The 24,619-nt window shown below is 36.8% G+C and overlaps 2 protein-coding genes and 1 non-coding gene across 3 annotated transcripts in view; 2 read left to right on the top strand and 1 right to left on the bottom strand.

Annotated features, from left to right (window-relative positions):
- Positions 1-24,619, bottom strand: part of GTF2E2 (general transcription factor IIE subunit 2) — a 68,053-nt gene that overhangs the window by 40,023 nt on the left and 3,411 nt on the right. The window contains exons 2-3 of the mRNA XM_024765166.1: positions 23,227-23,396; positions 3,872-3,963 (exon numbers count right to left, since the gene is read on the bottom strand). Coding sequence (XP_024620934.1) covers positions 3,872-3,963; positions 23,227-23,392 — 258 coding nt within the window. The 5' untranslated portion in view covers positions 23,393-23,396. The remainder of the gene's footprint in view (positions 1-3,871; positions 3,964-23,226; positions 23,397-24,619) is intronic.
- On the top strand, positions 4,524-4,630 carry LOC112413252 (U6 spliceosomal RNA). Its single transcript, XR_003005928.1, has one exon. It is a non-coding gene; the product is annotated as a U6 spliceosomal RNA (small nuclear RNA).
- SMIM18 (small integral membrane protein 18) lies at positions 16,208-16,504 on the top strand. Its single transcript, XM_024765171.1, has one exon. It carries the CDS (start codon positions 16,208-16,210, stop codon positions 16,502-16,504), a length of 297 nt encoding a protein of 98 aa, XP_024620939.1.

Below are 24,619 nucleotides of genomic sequence, written 5' to 3'. Positions count from 1 at the left end.
CCCTCCCCCCTTTTTAAAAAAAAAAAAAAAAAAAAAGGTATAACTCTCACCTCCACCCAGAATTTATACTGCAATACCTGGAGGTATATTAAACTCCAGGGACTCAACCAAAAGGGCAAGTCAAAAGAATATTGTTTTGGGGAAGCCTTCATAAATGATAAATTGAGGTATCAAACTATCCACTATAGACGGGGCTTCTTGTCTCTTCCAGTCCTAAATATTTTTCTAGGAGTTAAAAATAGGATATTTTGCCCTTGCTATGACATTCTAAATTCTGATGAATTACAGTTTGTGGGCAATTGAGAGCTGTTCCCTGTAAACAATTCTGTCTCTTCCATCCCCACACACCCTACCTCCATGCCATACTGTCCAAGAATGCATCACTCTTAGGGGAGAATCTCCAAATAAAGGGAACATGGTAAGAAGTATCTAATGATAAATATAGGTTTTTTCAGGTATTTTCATATAAGTAATTCTCTTCAGCAATTCTCAAAATCCATTCCTTGAATATTTATTAGCCTGAAGAAAACGCACATTTAAAGAACTGAAGCAGTATCAATAAAGGAGGCTGATTCTTTTAAATATAACAAATATTTTCTTGGACTACCAAAATGTTCAAATCATGCTACAAAAAACCCATAGACAAAAACCACATAGGAATTGTTTTAGACTGAGTTTGCATTATTCAATGTGGTAGTTAAAACCTACTTTATCAAATCATATCATGAAATTTTCATTCTAATTAGTCAATTCTCATTATGCTTTAAATATTTAATATTTCTAACTCCTATTAAAAAAATAAGTCATAGCTAGCTGTAAAACCAATTCATTTTTAGCAATAGGTATACTTCTCCTTCATTAATCACCCCAAGGTAAAATTTAGTTATTTTTGAATCATTCCCTTTTATTTATATCTAAAAGCTGAATATCAGAGATGGAAGATACAAGCACACACATTTAGAAAAGGAATAACACACTGTTTAACACATCCTTGCTTCATAAACATTTGATTATTTATAATGATGCAATGTTACATGATGGTAGCCTGTGTATTTATTTTTTACATTATATAAAAATGGAAAAATTCATTCTTTTTGATCCTTATAATTTTAATCTCAACTACCTTAGTAGTATCTGTTAGTATTCATTCCATACTATATTTCTCAGTGACTTTTATATTACTTAAAATATGATAAAAAATAAGTTTGGTATATCTGGTTGGTCTGACAATGGAGACTAGCTTTGTTAACCAGAAAATAATTTCCATAAACTGAGTATGCTAAACCTTCAACCTGACAGTTTTGGCAAAAATATATTTATACACCTAAGATAAAAGTATTTCATCAAAAAATATTGCACTGCAAAGGTGTGTTGAAACTAGTATTTTTATTTTCTCAATTGCTTCTGAATATATCAGATTAACCAAAGTACCGATATGGGGAAGAAGAGGAAGCTGATATAATTAGACATTTACTCAGTCTTGGTAAAACCTTTTTGATACATTTCCTAGAAACTAAGTAGATGGTTAAGGACCAGGTAACAAATCCTCTGGCAAGCTAGGTGATTCCCATTCTTTTGCTTTCAACAAAACTGAAGAAGGACCTAACAGAAGTGTCCACTGATAAATGTTTGATGATAAATCACCATGTAATTTCTGGCATACAACTTGGAAGGTTTTGCTATCACAAAATTAGAATGAACTTATTTATATGAACATTTATTTCTCAGCACTTAAACCTGCAAGATCTCAAAATAAGACAGGAAATTGGTGCCAAATTCTGTTTCATTCTATCAGTAAATAATATATTATCTCCAGACACAAGAACCACTGGAGAGATAAGACAGCTCCATTTATTTCATTAAAAATGGATTTCCGTTGCATAATTATTACATACAAAGTGAATTTTAATCAAAATTTTAATATATTTATGTTATTCTAATCAACTATGTGGTAATAATAATTATAATGATGGCTCAAACCAGAAAATATTTAGAGCCTTATGGTTACAGGGAAAACATCCCTAATTTCAATTTATATACATATTATTGTGACAAAGGAGTTTGACAGATGACCAATAGAAGATTTCCAAACACTAAAATATATAACATTAGGATAAAATTCAGTGGGAGTAACAGAACTGACATACAACTTGAAAGGAAAATAATTAAAATTTCCAACCACTAAAGTTTGTTTTCATATTTTTAAAAAATGGCATTTAGATTCCCTTAGATAAATTTAAGAGTGCTGTATTTTATTGAAATATTACAATATGCCAGAAATTGCATCCTGTGTCACTATTTAGACTTTTGTTATAACATAAATAGACTCACAGACATAGAAAACAAACTTATGGTTACCAAAGGGGGAAGGGAGGGGTGTGAGGAGTTTGGGATCAACAGCTACACACTACTATATATAAAATAGATAAGCAAGGACCTACTGTATAGCACAGGGAACTATATTCAATATCTTGTAATAACCTATAATGGAAAAGAATCTGAAAAAGAATATACATATATGTATACCTGAATCACTTTGCTATACACCTGAAACTAACACATTGTAAATAAACTATACTTCAATTTAAAAAAAACCTTTTGCTGAAAAATTACACTTATCAATTTAAATATGTGGAAAGGAACACACAGTTTTTCAAAATTGTTTCAGGGAACATATGAGTAAAAATTTGAAGATTGTTGTCATAGATTAACAAAGCAATAAAGGTCTCTAGATAAATGAAAACTGTTTTTAGCAGAGTAGCAAAAACATGACATTAAATGTCAGTCTCCCTCAAAAGACTGACAGCCTCAAGGGCCTACATTTCATCTGGGTATTCATACCATTCGTGCCATAATAGCAGATAGTAGGTTTTAGTATTGCTTACCGTGTGGGGGAATGGATGGATGGAATGAAAGGTAAATGCCTAAGTGTCAAGAGTATATTATTTGATAATGGGAAATTGTAAACTAACACATTTCTACCCGAAATCAAATACAAACCACAGATTTCAGATATACCTAGACAGACACCAGGTCTCTTAAATTAGAAAAGAAAAGACTTCACATAAAATTTGATTTATATACTAAGGAATAGCTGAAATTTGAAATAATAACAAATACAGTACTTTCTTTGACTTTTTTTCAAGAGATACAACTAGTAACTAAATGGGAATAAGAGTTTGGCAGACAAGGGGGGTAAATCTGAAATCACTTAGCCATTTTAGCTATAAATGAAATTTCACTTTCATAAATTAAGTTAGGGTTCAGAATCCTTAGTAAAGTCAAAATGTCATACCATCAAAACTTCAAAATTTACTTCAAGAAATACTAAATCTCTCACCAAACATTAAACTCCAATTCTTTTGTGAGTCAAAGTTTTTCTGAGACAGTAATTCTCAAATTTTCTCCTTCAAGATGTAGAAAAGCCACCATCTGCCTGAACTATGTAGCTTTTTACTTCTCACATCAATGGAAGTAATATCCTGTAAATCGTTCACATTTTCTCACTGGTTTGGTCAGCAGGTATTGACTAATTAAGAGGTGACTGTATCTACTGCCTGAGCACAATTTTATTAAATGAAATGGTGGGCTTAAATTGTGTACTTGAACTAATGTAATGTAATGTAAATCAAATACACTTAGATGACTCACTGCAATGCTAACTTGATACAATGTAAAAGGCTTCAGGCAGTAATTTTTTTTTTTTTTTTTTTACAGTTTTTAGGTATAATAGGCATAACATAAACGACAAATACTGAAACATACAATTTGATAAATTTTGATATGTATATACAAATTTACTTCTGAAAATACCAATCCCTACTTCCGCCAAAAGTCAACAGAATTTCTGTTAGCTGAGAAAAGTACTTACCTTCATGTAATTCACAATCTTAGCAAGAACACCAAACTTATATCCAGAGCTTCCTGATAGAGCTTTCAAGTTAAATGATCCATTGTTATGATCTGAAAATGAGGTTCAAAAAGCAATTATAACATTTTCATATTAAATGTGATTACTGACTTTTAAGCAACTAAGATGATTTTAACTCTGGTAAAATATTTGTTTTGGAGTCTTCCTATCTAGTAAATTCTACCCTATAAAATTTTGGTGACAAATTCAAAATCTGCATGCATAATTATTTTCTCACCAAGGATGGAAGCAAAGTATAAATAATTCAAAGGCATTAAAATACATTTCTTTTATAAGTACCTTTATCTCACCCTTTCCTTAAGTCTGATTAGATTTCCACCATAATTAAAAGCAAGGTTTATTAAACAAGAGGACAATACAAATCTCAATCTGATCCATAGTGCTTTTCTAACAACCTTAAAAACCAAGAGAAGTGAGTGGATTACTTCTAAGGGATAAAAAGTTCAATTTATCACCAATGACATCAATTTCTGCTTATCAACTTAAAAAAAGTAAATGGGTATTGATTAATGGGAATTAATAAAAAGTATGATACAATAACTATTTTAAGGTAAATTTTAAAGATATATTAGGAATAAAAAAAATAAGCACTGTGCTCGCTTCGGCAGCACATATACTAAAATTGGAACAATACAGAGAAAATTAGCATGGCCCCTGCGCAAGGATGGCACGCAAATTCGTGAATCATTCCATATTTTTACCTAAGTGTCCATCGACAGATGAATGGATAAAGATGTGGCACATATATATAATGGAATATTACTCAGCCATAAAAAGAAACAAAATTGAGTAATTTGTAGTGAGGTGAATGGACCTAGAGTCTGTCACACACAGTAAAGTCAGTCAGAAAAACAAATACCATATGCTAACACATATATATGGAATCTAAAAAAAAAATGGTTATGAAGAACCTAGGGGCAGGACAGGAATAAAGATGCAGATGTAGAGAATGGACTTGAGGACATGGGGAGGGGGAAGGGTAAGCTGGGACAAAGTGAGAGAGTGGCATGGACATATATACACTACCAAATGTAAAACAGATAGCTAGTGGGAAGCAGCCGCATAGCACAGGGAGATCAGCTCAGTGCTTTGTGATCACCTAGAGGGGTGGGATAGGGAGGGTGGGAGGGAGACACAAGAGGGAGGAGATATGGGGACATATGTATATGTATAGCTGATTCATTTTGTTATAAAGCAGAAACTAACACACCACTGTAAAGCAATTATACTCCAATAAAGACGTTAAAAAAAAAAACACATAAGCACTGCCACTGCATAAACGTGGATACTTAAAAAGGATGTAGCATGAAACAAGGAGCAATCTACATAGAAGATCATTTGGTTCAGAACATATACCATTCTGTTGCATATTTACAGGCAGAAATCCTAATGCTACCATTGCATCACAAATGCATTCTATTAGCCATAGGCAGGAAGAGTAAAAAAAAAAGCCACTGTAAATACCAGGAAGACATTTCATAAGTACACATTCTATTAGCCAGGCATCAGATCAGATATTATAAAGTTCCCATGTGGCTGATCCACAAAGGAAGAGGTTAAATAAAAGGGGGGAGAGTCAATTTCTGGCACCAGTTTGGTAATAATAATTTAAACAAAAGAATGCATTAGAATAACCACAAGTCAAATTAACAACTGTCAGAGATCCACAGGAACAGCTTCTAGAAGGCAACATAATATTCCTTTGAGATTAGTTAGTGAAAAGGCTTTACTGAATGATTTTTTGAGACCTCATATGCAATTTTCCTTTAAAAATAACTGTTGGGCTTCCCTGGTGGCGCAGTGGTTGAGAGTCCGCCTGCCAATGCAGGGGACACGGGTTCGTGCCCCGGTCCAGGAAGATCCCACATGCCGCAAAGCGGCTGGGGCCGTGAGCCATGGCCGCTGAGCCTGCGCGTCTGGAGCCTGTGCTCCACAACGGGAGAGGCCACAGCAGTGAGAGGCCCGCATACCGTGTAAAAACAACAACAACAACAAAACTTTGTTACAATTTTAATAATATAATAACTTAATTGACACATTAAAGCCTTCTTTACTATGTTTTCAAAAATAGCAATATTGGGCTTCCCTGGTGGCGCAATGGTTGGGAGTCCGCCTGCCAATGCAGGGGACACGGGTTCATGCCCTGGTCCGGGAGGATCTCACATGCTGCGGAGCAATTAGGCCCATGCGCCACACTACTGAGCCTGTGCTCTAGAGCCCGCGAGCCACAACTACTGAAGCCCGTGCGCCTAGAGCCCGGGCTCCACAACAAAGAGAAGCCACTGCAGTGAGAAGCCTGCACACAGTAATGAAGAGTAGTCCCTGTTCGCCACAACTGGAGAAAGCCCAAGCACAGCAACGAAGACCCAACGCAGCTAAAAATAAATAAAATAAATAAATTAAAAAAAAAAAAAAAAAATAGCAATATTAAGAATGCCTTACGAGGACTTCCTTGGTGATCCAGTGGAAAAGAATCTGCCTTCCAATGCAGGGGATGCGGGTTCCATCCCTGGCCAGAGAACTAGGATTCCCACATGCCGTGGGGCAACTAAGCCCACGTGCCACAAACTACAGAGCCCACATGCTCTGGAGCCGCGTGTCACCACTAGAGAGAGAAAACCCACACGCTACAACTAGAGAGAAGCCCACGCGCCACAACCAAGGGCCTGCATGCCACAGCTAAGACCCAACACAGCCATAAATAAATAAATAAATAAACGAACGAACAAACAAATAATAAAACTCTGCTCCCTTGGCAAAATTCTAAAAAAACAAAGAATGCCTTATAGGTGTGCTTTCACATTTACTACTTCAATTATGAAATACTTCCTACATGGTTCATTTTCCCAAGGTTTCAGGAAACTCATAATGATAATAGTAACTAACATTTATTAAACACCTACTATTTCCAAGACCCGTGCTAAATGATTTTCCCATTTAATCCCTCCTAAAAATCCTATTTAGGAGGTTTTACTGTCTCATTTTAAACCTCAGAAAGCTCAGAGTAATAAGTGGCAGAGCAAAGATTCAAATCCAGTTGTAAACTCCGATATGTCTTGTGTAAGAATCATTAACTAATATTTATCACAGGTTATTCCATCTCAAACTGGATATTTTGTCACAGTACAGAAATTCATAAATGCATATTTAGGGAATTCTTGTTTGACTTTAGGAAAATAATACTACATTTATTCTACACTACTAAATAAACAACTAACTGGAAAGACTATAAATAACAGTTAAGGACAATATGCTAAGGATAAGCACCACGCATATGGTCAATCATGAAGCACATACAGTTTTGTTTACCATAAGGCCTCCAGTGTTTAACTCAATGCCAGGCACAGTCAACAATAAATATTAATTGACTGAATGAACGTAATATTTCCACATACCCCTTTATTGGCCCTAGAAACAAATGTGCCAATTATCCATAATTTTAAAAAATAAGTCTGCATAGCATTTACCCAGTCTGTTGTTGTTCTAGTAGCCACTCCCATAAATAAAAACCTTGACTGTTGGGCTTCCCTGGTGGCACAGTGGTTGAGAGTCCGCCTGCCGATGCAGGGGACACGGGTTCGTGCTCCGGTCCGGGAAGATCCCACATGCCGCGGACCAGCTAGGCCCGTGAGCCATGGCTGCGCAATGGGAGAGGCCACACACAACAGTGAGAGGCCCGCGTACCGCAAAAAAAAAAAAAAACCCTTGACTGTTAAGCTTAGACCACAACTCTAATACACTGTAAGAAAATCATTCTATCTCCACACATCCAACTGAGGATTCTTTTGCAATTTAACTTTCACAGACTGCTTTTTTTTTAACACAGGTGGTGTACCTACCAAAACTTACCCTTCTCCCAAATAATAGAAATAAAAACCTTATTTCCTTTCTTCTTCCTCAGAATTTCATCTAAATCAAACCACCACATAGAAATAACCACTTTCACAGAGCAAGATTTACGTAAATAACAAGTATTAGAAAGAGAGAAAGCAAATATCATTTATGAGATCTTATGCACACTTCATGGAGGAAACACCACGCTGGTAAACCTGGACTGTTTGTTTCCCAGGTTACTGCCTCTCTTGACATTATCTTCTAGCCCTAGCACTGAAATAATCACTGAAGGATCTGAAATTCTACAGCTAAGCACTATGGAATCATCAATTTGTTACTAACTCACAAATTTCTGTGCAGAAATTTAGCGTAAAGACAAAAAAATAAGGCCAAAATAAGGGGTGACAGTTGAGAACCCAGACGGCTCTATTCAAGTTTATGAATGATTTACTCCTAGGGTGGCAGGACTTAACGCAAATGCACGTAGAGGAAACTGTCAGCTGCATTGTGGTTCAACCAATAGAAGCACAGCTCCATCTTGGCTGTGCACTAGACTGCATTACAAACAGACGGATGCCATCGCTTCAACTGCAGCCTTTCAGACAAGAGGTAGGTTATACGATCTTTTCATTTAATAATACATGTCCTTATGACACAATATAAATATTTTACCATAAAAACGAAGCAGAAAGCTTTGTTCCTACTAAAGACCCCAAAAAATGTATTCATGTCATTGTTTGGTAGGATTTTATTATGAAAATATGAAGACTATCTTTGCTATTTGATAAGCACCCTTACCATCTGTGCCTTAACAGAAAATCATTACATTTTCTATGAACCTAATCTATATCCAGACCTCAGAGTAAGCCATATGCATGTGATGTTAAGAGGTTACTTGCAAATTTCATTTTCTCCGAGCTATTTCATTTCAGCGGTTTGGTTTGTCTTAACAAAGGATTTTTCTTAAAGAAAAATCTAGACTAAAAGCAAATCCAGGACTAAAGCTTTCTGATTATATGTGCAAATTTAAAGCAGTTATTTATAAGAAAGTTTGCTGTATTTTAAGGAATATGAGAAAATAATTCAAAATTTTATTTGACTTTGAGTGTAGATGCAGAGAATGCCAATAAATTATCACACTGTGATTTTTATATAAAAAGACCATAAAGGTACCATTACGTAGGCTGCATTATACTGTAACCAAAGAGACATTTATAGAGCTTTAGACTTTCATACATTTTCATTAAAATAATTCCCTACAGTCAAATTTTAAAGTCTCTATCACTATAACATACGAATCATGCTATTAAATCAAAATCTTCTTAAGCAGTGTTTCATTTTTTATATGCCACAAAAATATACATTTATCACAGTATTTCTATATAATATTAAAGTTATTCTTAAACCAAACTTAAAATAAATACACAGTAAGTCGTTTTGATAAACTAAATTTTAAAATAAAAATATGCTCTAAGAAGAATTGGTTATGGGAGGAAGGAGGGTACCTTTCAAGGTAATATGATTACTTTCATAGCTAACAGCAATCATTCATGCCTACTAAAAATTATTATTCAACTGCTGACTGAATTTCTAATTCTACAATATTAAAGCATGAAAAAATAATTATTTAGTAAATGCTAGAGTTCCAGGATATTACCTATATATACTGACCTAAGATCCAACTTCTGTCCTTTTCTTTGCTGGTAAATCTATTTTAAATTTTAAAGGTTTATTTTTTCATAATTTTTATTCCTTCTGTTTCTTAACCAGTGTTCTGCTAGCATGAGCAAAGTATCCCTTACAAAGCCCAAAGGTTGCTGTAAGAAGATATTAGATCTCTCCAGGTTCAGTACAATGTGGTTAACTGCCTAGAAAACGTTCCTGTTTGCTATACGAAGTACGGGAGCTCAAAAAAAAAGTCTCAGATCAAATAAAAATAACTTTGTCAAATAAAACAGTTAACTCATAACTCAAATTTCAGGTAAATTGTAGACAAAAACTCCTGCCACCCACATTTTTTAAACATTATAATCAGCCTACATTTTACTGGCAATATATCTATAGTTAGTACAGATGGAGGCTCATTGCTGTTTAGCCAAACTAACTAAAGACATGGCCTAAGCCAGAGAGTTCCAGCGTTGGGTGCGTTGTTCTATATATAAAGGCTATTACGATTAATTGATCATATTTCAAAGTGATATGCTTAAATGCACTAGAGAATTCAATTCAAGGCTTTTTTCCACAAATAGAGCAAAAGCATAATTTTATTCTGATCTGGCAATTCAAGGTTCCAGAACAGTTCCAAGTCCTATCCTTGTAAATATTTCACTAGGGCCTTTTAAAATGGGAGGAAAAATAGATGATGGGAATATATTGGAAAATAATAATAACTAAAAATTATATATGTAAGAGACTGTTCCTACTTTTTACTGTTTGCTCTCACTTTTCGTAAGGCATGTTACGGCATTTGCTTCACATAAATTTACATTTTAATTTCAAAGATAGTCTCAAAATACAAGAAAATCCTAATGATAAATGTCTTTCTATGTATCTAATTATGTCTAATTCATCAAAGCAAGATTTAGATTTTATCCTAAACTTAACACACAAAATTATTAGAGCTCTACCGTACTCTGAAAGAATAAACCACATTAAATTTAAGGTAGAAAATGAATCTATATTACAGGGTTTATTTTTTCCAGATATGCCCAGAAGCTAACAAAAAGTGAATGTTTTGAGATGCTCATCAGTTATCAACACACTCACAAATGGCACTGTCATCATTCACAACATAAACCTGATACGTATATATACTCTTTCTGAAAACTGCTTAGATGCTCCTAACAAAACTTACAAGTACCCTTGGAAATGGCACATGCTGCTATCCAGTCACTATCGCAAGTATAATTATCATAAGCATATTTGCGTGTGGATAAAGTACAGTCTTACCAAAGTCACAATTTACTAATCCTAATTTTTTAGAAGTAATCCAAACACACTGGATTATTAAAAACCAAAGGCAAGAAGTACTTCTGGGTTTGAATAAATAATACACTCAAATGGTTCAAAAACCAAAGGAATATAACAAGGTACATCTTGACAAGTCTCACACACATCCCGGTCTCCCGACTCTACTCTCCAATCAACCCCACAAATAATCATTGTTATTAATTTCTATATATCCCCAAGATTTTTGTGCAGATACAAGCACTAAAAATATATATTATTTCCCTTTTTCCTCCTGCATTTTGTTTACTTAAAAACATATCCTAGAAATCTTTCCATGTCACTACAGTCACCGCATTCACGCTTAACATCCGACTGTGTGAGTATACTACATTAATTTAACCAGAAGAACAGTTCATTGATGGGTACAAGTTAACTTCAAAGTAAGTGAATTTAGTTGTGTGTCTGTCTGCCTGCCCCCCTTCTTGCCTCCCCTTATCTCTCCCTTCCCATCTCTCCCCCTCCCTCCCTCCCGCTCTATTTTTTAGGAGCAAGGGGACCTGAAAATTTTTTAAGCAGTTCACTTGTACCTCAAAAATAAATAGAATATAAAGTTCCTTAAGCCAACTTTCTAATCATTCTAAAATTTCATTTTGAAACAGTAACTTACATTATTAGTCTTTACAATTTCTCCCCAGTCTTAAGAAGTCACCATAAATTTAAAAAGGCCTACTCATGGGACTTCCCTGGTGGTCCAGTGGTAAAGAATCTGCCTTCCAATGCAGGGGATGTGGGTTTGATCCCTGGTCGGGGAACTAAGATCCCACATGCCGCAGGGCAACTAACCCTGCATGCCACAACTACTGAGCCCGCACATTTCAACAAGAGAAAACCCGAACACCACAACTAGAGAGAAGCCCACGTGCCACAACAAAGACATGACACAGCCAAAAATAAAAATAACAATAAATGAAATAAATATTAAAATAAATAAAAATAAAAAGGCCTGCTCATAATAAATTAAAATACAAAGTAATAAATTCAGTATAATTTCAACCAGGTATGAGTTATAGATTTATACAGCCAATGTCTAGGATAAAAGAAAAAAATTACAAGTTTGATATGTTACAGAGATAAGATTATAGGTGATGCTATTTTTTTAAATTAATTATTATTTTTGGCTGCGTTGGGACTTCGTTGCTGCGGGCTTTCTCTAGTTGCGGCGAGTGGGGGCTACTCTTTGTTGCAGTGCGCGGGCTTCTCACTGCAGTGGCTTCTCTTGTTGTGGAGCACGGGCTCTAGGCACACGGGCTTCAGTAGTTGTGGCACGCGGGCTCTAGAGTGCAGGCTCAGTAGTTGTGGCGCACGGGCTTAGTTGCTCCGCGGCATGTGGGATCTTCCCGGACCAGGGCTCAAACTCGTGTCACCTGCGTTGGCAGGCGGATTCTTAACCACTGCACCACCAGGGAAGCCCATAGGTGATGCTTTTAATTTTTATTTTAAATTGCTATAATGATATTTTTGATATCAATAATGAAATAGCAGTTTAAATTAATGTTAATTAATAGGGTAGATTAATTTCAGAGGCATAATGTAGAAATTACCTCACTCTACTCTCTCCTCCCTCCCCTACCATTGTTTCCCCTGCAGTCAGTTCTAATGCCAGAGAAATCTTCAAAAGAAATTCCCAAATTTTAAAAAGGAATCAACCTGAAAGGCCTTAACAGAAAGTCTAAGGAATACTTTAATCAGTGCTGAAGAGGGCTAGGTTAGCCAAGGTAAAATTATTAGACAGACCCTCAAGCAATTCTTCCTGTTCTTTACCTACCCACATGAGTCGCACAATCCCCCTTTTCACCAAGGTCCTAATCTTCTTCCTCTTCCTCTCCTCTATTAGCTCTGCTTTTTAAAAAGCACCTGAAACTCATTCACACTGAAGTAAAAATAATTGTAACAATGTTTGTCACCCCTCCCAGGAATATCTGCATTTTAGCAGTGCTAAAAATCCTAAGGGAGTTCCAAAGCTGAACATTTTTCAGGCATTTGTGTGTCTGTGCACATGCATTCATGACACTATCAGCAAGGCTGGATCAAAAAGGACTTAACCTTTGTCTCCGTTTGAGTTAGTTTCTATAGGTTACTTGACTATTTGTGTAAAAGGTGGTTAAGTTCAGAGGCAGCAACAACGCAGAGGTGGAGGGGTAGCCTATCAGGACTCCACACTGCACAACCCCAATTTACACTGTATTCTACCTGAATGGCACCCACCCCACAACAAAACATGACTAGTGCTCCCCAGAGCTGTACAACGCAGCAGCCTGCTTTCTATAAGGGTGTGCTTGGAAGAGAAAAATTCAAAAGATAAAAGAGTAACTTTGAGGGCTTCCCTGGTGGCACAGTGGTTGAGAGTCCGCCTGCCGATGCAGGGGACATGGGTTCGTGCCCTGGTCCGGGAGGATCCCACATGCCGTGGAGCGGCTGGACCCGTGAGCCATGGCTGCTGAGCCTGAGTGCCCGGAGCCTGTGCTCCGCAATGGGAGAAGCCACAGCAGTGAGAGGCTCACGTACCGCAAAAAAAAAAAAAAAAAGAGTAACTTTGAAAGGCTGGGTCTCTTGACATAGTTTGAAATACTGTAATGTAATGGGAAGTTACTCAAATACCTGTGTTCCAGACAATCCATTTTTGTATGTCCCAGGAAAAGAAGCAATTAATTCAATTACTGTCCATTAGTCTCTTGTCCCTCATTTCAAGGTGAAAGGTGACCAAGCACCATAAATGGATTCTTAAATCCAACAAGAAAAAATGAAATTATTAAGCCTTTACTTTTGGCCTCAGATCATCAATTTAACCTTCAAAATATATGAAGGAAAAAAGGAAGAGACCAAGTCCATCCAAAGAAGTGAGATGATCTGCCACGCAAATCAGATTTAAAGAAAAACGAAAAAAAAACCCTTAGAAAATATTAGTTTATTAACCCCAAAGTTTTAAAATTATATTTATAAAGAAAACAGAAATCTAAGGAATTATATTGTTATGTTTGGGGGGTTTTAAGTCAGTTTTTAATCATTTTTGGTGTGAAAATGATATAGTGGTTATATTTAAAGACAGAGTCCTCACCTTTTAAGAAATATATACTGAAATATTCCTAGATGAAGTGGCATGATGTCTGGGATTTGCCTCAAAATAATCCATGGAATGGAAGTGGGCAGAGATATAGACTGGCCAAGAATTGATCAATGAAGCTGTGTTATAAGCACATGGGTGTTTATTATACTCATACTTCTGTAGTACCTTGAAATTTTCTATAAATGAAACATACTCTCACACACAAGTTATCTCCAGCACTTAGAAAAGTATTTGTTGGGACTTCCCTGGTGGTCCAGCAGTTAAGACTCCACGCTCCCAACACAGGGGGCCTGGGTTCAATCCCTGGTCAGGGAACTAGATCCCACATGCCGCAACTAAGAGCCCACATGCCGCAACTAAAAGATCCCGTGTGCCACAACTAAAGATCCCGCGTGCCACAATTAAAGATCCCGCGTGCCACAACTAAAGATCCCGTGTACCCAACAAAAATCCCACATGCTACAACTGAGACCCAGCGCAGCCAAATAAATAAGTATTTTTTTAAAAAGGATTTGTTACTCAGTAGGTAATCAATAAACATTTGTTTACAAGAATCAAAGTCTATTTACAACTATGTAGCAAAAAAAATCACACAAAATATTTCTTTCATAAAAGCAAGCACACAAACTGACAACAGTCACTGAATTACGGAAGTGAAACTATGGGGGTTTTTCCTCTCATTTCAAAAAGTTTCTTAGTATATAGAGGTATTTTATAATTTTTTCAAAAAACTTGAGATATTTTGGGGGTTTTTGTTTATTTATTTATTTATTTATTTTTTTTGTTGTTTATTTATTTTTGACTGGGTCAGGTCTTAGATGCAGCACGCGGGATCTTCATTGCAGCATGTGGGCTTCTCTCTAGTTGTGGTGTTCAGGCTTTCTCTCTCTAGTTGGGCATGCAGGCTCCAGAGCACGTGGGCTCTCTAGTTGAGGCGCGTGGGCTCGGTAGTTGAGGCACGCAGACTCAGTAGCCCTGCAGCATGAGGGAATCTTAGTTCCCCAACCAGAGACTGAACCTGCGTCCCCTGCATTGGAAGGTGGATTCTTTACCACTGGACCACCAGGGAAGTCCCCTTAAAAAGATATTTTTGAATGATTAAGATAATAAAATCATTTATTATTTTTAATACTATCAAATCTTCAATCTTTACAGTCCCACTTAAGGCCCAACAAGTATCAGGTCAACAAGAGCAAAGCTTAATGCAAGAACAGTGAAACTTTAACTCACTGGCTAATTCTGTGAGATGGAATAATAATTTAATAATATATACCTTTGGGATGCTGCATTTGCCTGTTTTTTTTTTTTTTAATATTCCTGTCCATAGGTCATTTAGGTATTATGAAACTAAGACTATCAAAAAAAAATCCTAAGATTAAGGTCTCTTCATAGGCAACTTTAATCTAAAACTGTTTTATCTTTATTCTGAAAACTGTCATTATTTGGCTTTTCTTTCTCTACTGTTTTTCACTCAGCCATTATTTCCTGATTCAGATCACCTGTCCTGGAAGTTTAAAGGAGTGGAAATAGACAGAAATACACTGAACCAAGAAGGTGAGAAGGATCCACAAGGGTAATGGAAAAAGCTCTTCTGCAGACAGTTTGAAGAACACAACTTTAAAACGCTAAGATTTTTTTTGTAGATAACAGCTCTCTGACCAGTGCTTTAATCAAATTTTAAACCAATTCAGCTGCCTTTGTTCTCCCTCCATTAGCAGTTAATTTCTGTATATGAAGCTTGATCATAAATATTTGTCTAACAAATGATATACATTAAAAAATACATAGTATGGGGGCTTCCCTGGTGTCGCAGTGGTTGAGAGTCCGCCTGCCGATGCAGGGGACACGGGTTCGTGCCCCGGTCTGGGAAGATCCCACATGCCGCAGAGCGGCTGCGCCCATGAGCCATGGCCACAGAGCCTGTGCTCTGCAACGGGAGAGGCCACAACAGTGAGAGGCCCACGTACCGCAAAAAAATAAAAATAAAAAAATAAATTTTAAGATCCCACATGCCGCAGAGCGGCTGCGCCCATGAGCCATGGCCACAGAGCCTGTGCTCTGCAACGGGAGAGGCCACAACAGTGAGAGGCCCACATACCGCAAAAAAATAAAAATAAAAAAATAAATTTTAAAATACATAGTATCGTTTACATAGTACACTGCATAGATATCGAAAAAATTTCAAGAATACCATTCAGACATTAATTCTGACAGAAAATAAGGAATACTCATGCAGCCTATATAAATTTACTAACAAATCTTAGAAACTGACATTTGAATTGACCAATCTGTAGAGTTTGGTTACATATATTCATTTTCTACCTTTCTACAGATTCAAACGAGCTATATAAGAAGTGGAATCTCTAAGAATGGCCTCCCAGAGCTCAAGCCTCTGGAATGAAACAACTACATCTGTTTATCAGTACCTTGGTTTTCAAGTTCAAAAAATTTACCCCTTCCATGATAACTGGAACACTGCCTGCTTTGTCATTCTGCTTTTATTTATATTTACAGTGGTATCTTTAGTGGTGCTGGCTTTCCTTTATGAAGCGCTTGACTGCTGCTGCTGTGTAAAAAACAAAACTGTGAAAGACTTGAAAAATGAACCGAACCCTCTTAGAAGTATGATGGACAACATCAGAAAACGTGAAACTGAAGTGGTCTAGTACTCTACATAAGATGAACAAAAGCTCTGAAAACAGCCGTCAATTACTGAGAAAAAAAGAAAAATTTCTGAGGTCAACCGTTATTACAAAACCGACTACGAATAATTAAAAGATTTCTACTAGAAGGGAAAAACAAGTTAAATATGCACTTTTTGTGTGTGTATCGATTTCATTAAATATACTGTAAAACTTTCACAAATGTGAATAATTTACCAATCTGTTTAAAATAACACTTCAAAAACTAGTTAAAAGATTCCTAGAACTCAATACTAGGCATTAAAAAGTAAACTGGAAACCAAAAGAAAGGCTAATGATCCCAAAATAACATACCTAAACAAACCATGTGAACTAAAAAAACAGAGTACTATCCTTCATATATTTTGGTAATTAAAATGCTACTTAAAATACTCATCTAAATCTATAGTAAAATATTCCCACTTACACGTAAGTCCCTACTTACTAAGAAGCAATACTTTCTACTTTATTGAAGACAACTAAAATATTTTTAAAGATTTAAGTTTTATGTAGGATTAGTGTGAAAAAAAAAGAAAAGACTCAAAATACTCAGCAAGGTCACAAGGACACTTGCATAAACTTTTCATAAAATTGACTTACTGTTTAGTAAGAAATACATGGTCTAAGATGAGCTGTTTTCAAACTAAAACTTTCTAGCATACCCCCCTAAATTGCATTTCTTGAGCTTGTTCTTTCATTATGTCTCTCGCATTCACACTCCCAAGGACTAAGATACCCAATGCAAAAAGACTGCCAGGTAACTCCCTGACAGTTCAGTAGTTAGGACTGGACGATTTCACTGCCGGGACCTGGGTTCAATCCCTGGCCCGGGAATTAAGATCCCGAAAGCCGCGCAGTGTGGCCAAAAAAAAAAAAAAGACTGCCAAAAAAGTCAAGAGCAAGTCAAAAGCTAGGACCACTTAACACCTGTTAAGAAATATGGCAATCTTATTTCTTGGAATGCCAAAGGCTGTACAGTATTATATTTTATAACCCTGACACTATTTTGCTGCTACCCATGAGCAAACCAAAATATGCTTTTAACCACTACACTATAACTGCCCTTAGACCAGAAATGTCACTCCTGGAAACTTATTCTGAGAAATTACTTCAAAAGAAAAAACTGAAGATACAAAGATGTTTACAATAGCATTACTCAAAATAACAAAATAATTGGAAGTATCGGCACTTAACTAAATGTGTCTCATCAACATTAAGAAGCAACTGAAAATTATGGCAAAACAGAAAATACTTGATATGGGAAGTGAAAAATAAGTATCTGTCATTTTCAACTTAAAGAGCCCTACATGCCAGTCTGAAATCACTTTTCCACACAATGTTTTTATATTTTTTTCTAACATTAGAAAAAAATAACATAACCAACTTTCAAAGGACTTGTGGAACTTAGGTATACAAAATATTCTGGTAACCAAGAGCTACAATGAGCACTTGTTAAAACCACATTTTCATAAATGGAAAACTTTGGGGTCCTTGCCATAGATGGGAAGCATACAGGTCCTTTGATAACTAGATTTTTTGATAACATACACTACCTTTTCCCTACCCTACCCTGTAATCTATTTAGCTATTTAACAAATAGGTACTGAGCGCTTCCATGTGTGAGGGATTAGGTTACAATGGCAAACAAGTAATCATGCAATTACAGTGGCACACAATAGCTTTGTCAGAAACAGGGAGTGCTCTGGGAATTCAAAGACCAAGCAATAAACACAAATTGGAAAATGGGAATGACTTTAAAGCTGAAACCTAGAAGAGGAATAGGAGTTAACCAAAGGAAAGAGGGAAGGAGGTAAGAAAGAACGTTCCAGGAAGACGAAATAATATGAGCAAAGGCCAGGAGGCAAGAGACTGAAGCATGTTAGAGTAGCAACAAGCCAGTATCATTAGGACAGAGTACAAGGAGAAAAATGAGATACAGGCACAATAGATAAGGGGGACAAGATCAAGTACAGCATGTAGGCTGCAGGAAAAGGTGGGCTTTGTCTGAAAAGCAATGATCAGCCTTAAGCAGAGAATGACATCATCAGATTCATGATTAGAAAAATCACTGACTTGTACAGTGAGAATGGCCAGTAGGGAAGCTAAACCAGGACACCTGACAAGCAGCTGACTGGGCAATCCAACGGTAGTGCCCCGAGCTAGGGTGGTATGGTAGTCTTCAGTGTTTACACCCAGTATTTCCAGCTCCCCTCTTTCTGAGCACATGGAACTGGCTGGGTAGAGCCCTGTGACTAGCTCTGGCTAATGAGCTGTGAGAGGAATTGATGTGTATCACCTCCAGGCCACAGCATTTAACTGCCAGGCAAGATCTTCCAGGGCTTCCCTGGTGGCGCAGTGGTTGAGAGTCCGCCTGCCGATGCAGGGGACATGGGTTCGTGCCCCGGTCCGGGAAGATCCCAAATGCCGCGGCAGCGGCTGGGCCCGTGAGCCATGGCCGCTGAGCCTGCGCGTCCGGAGCCTGTGCTCCACAACGGGAGAGGCCACAGCAGTGAGAGGCCCGCGTATTCTTTCCCTCGGGCATTGAAACAAAACCAACAACATTTGAAATATCAGCTACTCTATCAGCTTGGGTCCTTGAGTGACTGTACTGAGCTAAGACCCCTGCCAACACATGATAAACATGTGGTATGAAAGAGAAACAAACCTTTGTTGTTTTAAGCCACTGAGATTTTGGAGCAAAGATATTCTTAAGCAGATCAAAGAGACCAGGTCTAAGAGCAGGTCTCTGCTAATGTTTAAAACAATTTGTAAAATTTTATTATGAATTCATGTAAATTTCATTGTAATGAGAGATAATCGAACCTAATGCACGTGCTAACAAGAATGATAAACCTCCTTTGGTAGAAAGACTGGCTCTGCTTTAACATCAGTACAACAGCTTGAAGAACATCTAACAAGATGACATCAATAAAGATTACACTGGGGCTTCCCTGGTGGCGCAGTGGTTAAGAATCTGCCTGCCAATGCAGGGGACACGGTTTCGAGCCCTGGTCCAGGAAGATCCCACATGCCATGGAGCAACTAAACCTGTGCACCACAACTACTGAGCCTGCGCTCTAGAGCCCACGAGCCACAACTACTGAAGCCCGCACGCCTAGATCTTGTGCTCCGCAACAAGAGAAGCCACCGCAATGAGAAGCTCGCACACCGTAACGAAGAATGGCAAGCCCGTGCACAGCAACTAAGACCCAGTGCAGCCAAAAATAATAAATAAAATAAATAAATTTATAAAAAAAAAGATTACACTGCTACACTTTGAAGGAGGTAAATAATTTCTGTTGTGAGTTAAGTTGCACTGACCTAGCTGTCTAAAAGATAATAGCCTAAGAGTAAACTAAACCCAAAATAAGCAGAAGGAAGGAAATAATAAATGCTGAAGTGGAAATAAATGAAATTTTTAAAAACCAGAAAAACAGATAAATCAGTGAAACAAAGAGTTGTTTTTTTTAAAAGATCAACAAAATTGACAAACCTTTAAACTGGACTAACCAGAAAGCAAAACAAAAACAAATAAACAAACAAAAAATTCCTAAGATCAGAAATGAAAGAAGGGAGGGATATCACTATTGACGTTATAGAAATCAAAAGCGAATACCCTAAAAAACTTTGGACAATGTAGATGATGACATGGACAAACCCCTAAAAAGACAAACTACCAAATTAACTCAAGAAGAAATAGAAAATCTGAATAGATCTGTAAGAAGAAATTTCAACCAAGAGCATCCCACAAAGGAAAGCTCAGGCCCAAATGGCTTCCCTAGTGAATTCTATCAAATATTTAAGGAGAAATTTATATCAAACCTTCACAAACTTTTCCAGAAAACAGAGGAAAAGGAAATACTTCGCAAATCGTTTGAGGCCAGAAATACCCCAATAAGCACAAGAGAAGAAAACTACAGACCATATTCCTCACGAGTACAGATACAAAAATTCTGTACAAAGTATTACAGAAGTAGATTATTCAGCAAAGTGAACCCCACAACAAGTAAAAAGGATTACACACCATGACCAAATAGGATTTATTCCAAGAATATATAAGTGGTTTAACATCTGAAAACAGATTAATGTAATATACAATATTAATAAAAAATAAAAACAAACATGATTACCTCAATAGATGCAGAAAAAGCATTTAACAACATCCACTACCCATTTATATTAAAAGCTCTCAACAAACTAAAAATAGAGGGGAACTCCTGATAAAGGGCACCTACAAAAACCCTGCAGCTAACACACATAATAGTCAAAGACTGAATGCTTTCCCTCTAAGATAGGAACAAGTGGCAGATATTCACACTCACTACTTCTATTACTAGCCAATATTAACAGTCAAGAAAAAGAAAGAAAAGGCATTCATATTGGCAAGGTGAAGTAAAACTGTTCTTATTCGCAGATGACAAAATCTTACATATAGATAATCCTAAAAAATCCACACAAAAAACTAGAAATAATGAGTTCAGCAAGGTTGCAGAGTTTGAGATCAGTGTACAAAAATCTACTGTTTCCATATACTAGCAATTAACAAACCAAATATCAAATTAAGAAAACAATTTCATTCACAATATCAAAAAGAATAAAATATTTAGAATTTAACAAAGCAAGACATACATTAAAAACTACATAACATTGCTGAAAGAAATTAGAAACCTAAAACAACGGAAAGAGAGCCATGTTAATTGACTGAAAGACTTAATATTGTTAAGATAGCAATTCTCAATGCAATCCCTATCAAAATCACAGCTGGCTCTTTTACAGATGAGACCTGACAAGCTGATCCTAAAATTTATATGGAAATGCAAAGGCTCCAGGAAAAACCAAAACAACTTTGAAAAAAAGAAAAAACTGAAGGACTTACTTCCACACTTCCCAATTTCAAAATGTCACTAGAATGCTACAGCAATCAAGAGAATATCATACTGGCATAAGAACAGAAATATGAGTCAACGGAACCTAATTTAGATTCCAGAAAAAACTCTCATTTGTAGTCAACTGATATTCAACAATGATGCCAATGCAAGTCAATGGGAAAAAGAAAGTTTTTTCAAGAAATGGTGCAGGGATAACCGAATAACCACACACAAGAAGATGAATTTACAACCTTATGTTAATCCCTACATAAAAAAATCAACTCAAACATATCACAGACCTAAATCTAAGAGCTAAAACTATAAAACTCTTAGAAGAAAACACAGGAGGAATTTTTTATGACCTTGGGTTAGGCAAAGATTCCTTAAATATGACACCAGGAACACTTGTGATATTGGATCAAGAAACTGTACCCAGAATATATAAAGAACTCTTACAAATCAGTAGGAAGAAGACAACCCAATTTTTTCAAATGGGCAAAAAATTCTGAATAGACATTTCACCAAAAGACACATGATCAATAACACATGAAATGATGTTCAACATAATTAGTCATTAGGGTACTGCACATTAAAACCACAATAATACCACCTCACACCCACCAGAATGGCTACAATCAAAATGACACGGAATAACAAGTGTTGGCAAGAATAAGAAAAAAAAAATGGAACCCACACGCATTGATGGTGAAAATGTAAAACGGTAGAGCCATTTTGGTAGTTTCTTAAAAAATTAAACATAAATTTACCACATGACCAAGAAATTCCACTCTTAAGTGGAATTCTATCCAAGAGGAAAAAAATACACATCCATACAAAGACTTGTATGTGAATGTTCCCAGCAGCACTATTCATAATAGCCAAAAAGTGGAAATAATCCAAATGTCCATTAACTGGTGAACAGATAAACAAACTGTGGTATATATCATACAATGGAATACTCTTTAGCAATAAAATGGAATGAAATACTGATACATACTACAACATGGATAAATCCTGGACAAAATGTCAGCAAACTGAATCCCACAACAAAGGATTACACACCATGACCAAGTAGGATTTATTCCAAGAATGCAAGGTTGGTTTAACATCTGAAAATCCGTTAATGTAATATACCATATTAACAAAGAAGAAGAAGAACATTATCATCTCAACAGATGCCAGGTAAAAGAAGCCACATACTGAAGAACACATATTGTGCAATTCCATTTATATGAAATGTCCAGAAAAGGCAAATATATAGAGAAAGAAGTAGATTACTAATTATCAGAGGCTGAGGGGGGAACAAAAATTCAATTGTAGTAATAGTTGTTGCACAACTCTGTAAACTTACTAAAAATCTTTGAATTATACCCTTAAAACGAGTGAATGGTACAGTATATAGATTAAACCTCAGTGAAGTGTTTTTTCTTCTTAAAGATAATAACCTAAATTCTAACTACAAAACAACTATTAACATCTAAAGAGCAAAAAATTCTCATCATCCCATCCCTTACACTTAACAAAGTACCTAACAAACAATACGAATGATGAACTGAAAAATGAACTAAATGGTTTCCCGAAAAATAAAAGCTGAACAGTCCTAAAGAATCAGGCTTCCCTGGTGGCGCAGTGGTTGAGAGTCCGCCTGCCGATGCAGGGGACATGGGTTCGTGCCCCGGTCCGGGAAGATCCCACATGCCGCGGAGCGGCTGGGCCCGTGAGCCATGGCCGCTGAGCCTGCGCGTCCGGAGCCTGTGCTCCGCAACGGGAGAGGCCACAACAGTGAGAGGCCCGCATACCGCAAAAAAAAAAAAAAAAAAAAGAGTCAATTCTACTAACCAGAATTTTGTTTAGAGCCTGATGATCCTCCATGTTCTAGCTTCGCTTTCTTCTTCTTTGATGATGATGAAGATGACTCAGAAGATACAGAACGTTTTTCTACTACAGGAGTGGAAAGAGCTCGTTTTTTGAACAGCTCCCGTTCTCTCAAGAGACTTGGATCCATAATGCTGCAAAGATAAAAATAAGTTTCTTTAATACAGATTCCAGCCACTCAAATCTATGTGCCAAATCCACAGGTCTCAACAAGAGTTATTTCCCAAACAGAACTACCTTTTATTACTAGTTCTCTAGCACTTGTATTTATTCACTTACTCATTCACTCAAAAAATTCTTTAATTAGTGCCTCTTATATGCCAAGCACTGTGTTAGGCACTAGTAAAGAAAAATAGGATTATTCTCTAAAGCTCTAGAACTACACTGTCCAATACAACAAACAGCCACTGGCAGAAGTGCTGAGAGAGCGCCTGAAATGGGGCTAGAGTTGAGATGTACTCTAAGTGTAAAATACACCCGCATTTAAAAGACTCAATACAACGAAAAGAACTTTTAAATTACTGAAATATTTTAGACTGATTACGCTAATGTGATAATAGTTTGGATATACTGGGTTAAGTAAAATATTAAATTAATTTCCCTTATTTTTTCTTTTTTAAATTATGGCTACTAGAAAATTTTAAATTACATGTGTGGCTCACACTTGCAGCTCACACTGTATTCCTATTGGACAATGCTGCTTTAGGAACAACAGCAGGACTACTGGGTGGAAATTAGGAGACAAATTTAGGCTCATTGCAAAAAAATGAGAACCATCAGAATTGCTTATAAATTAAAAGGTATATTTTAAAACTGGTGGACTCTCATAAGTAGTGAAGAGGCTGGATTCATATGTTAGAAATAGCTACAGAAATTCCTGATTTGGAAGGAGGTGGGACTAGACTTCTTTGGGTTTTTTCCCAGTTTTAAAACTCTACAATTCTGGGCTTCCCTGGTGGCGCGGTGGTTGAGAGTCCACCTGCCGATGCAGGGGACATGGGTTCGTGCCCCGATCCGGGAGGATCCCACATGCCGCGGAGCGGCTTAGGCCCGTGAGCCATGGCCGCTGAGCCTGCGCGTCCGGAGCCTGTGCTCCGCAACGAGAGAGGCCGCAGCGGTGAGAGGCCCGCATCCCGGGAAAAAAAAAAAAAAAAAAACAACTCTACAATTCTAAGCAACTTCAGTACAACCAGGGAAGCCACAGGTCATTCAACAAGTACTTTAAAACATTCCTCTCTTGTCTGAACTCTCCCTAGAACCCCATGGAGAGTCTCAGAAGTACACAAGCTGACTACAAAAATGATTTCTATACTACTAAGACTAGTGTTCGTAAGTTGGGAAACAAAGTCCCAGAGGA

This window comes from Neophocaena asiaeorientalis, unplaced genomic scaffold, assembly GCF_003031525.2.
Source record: "Neophocaena asiaeorientalis asiaeorientalis breed wild unplaced genomic scaffold, Neophocaena_asiaeorientalis_V1.1 scaffold14, whole genome shotgun sequence".
Lineage (NCBI taxonomy): Eukaryota > Metazoa > Chordata > Mammalia > Artiodactyla > Phocoenidae > Neophocaena > Neophocaena asiaeorientalis.
Note: the sequence above shows the minus strand (reverse complement) of the source record. Positions and strands in the feature narration are given on the sequence as shown.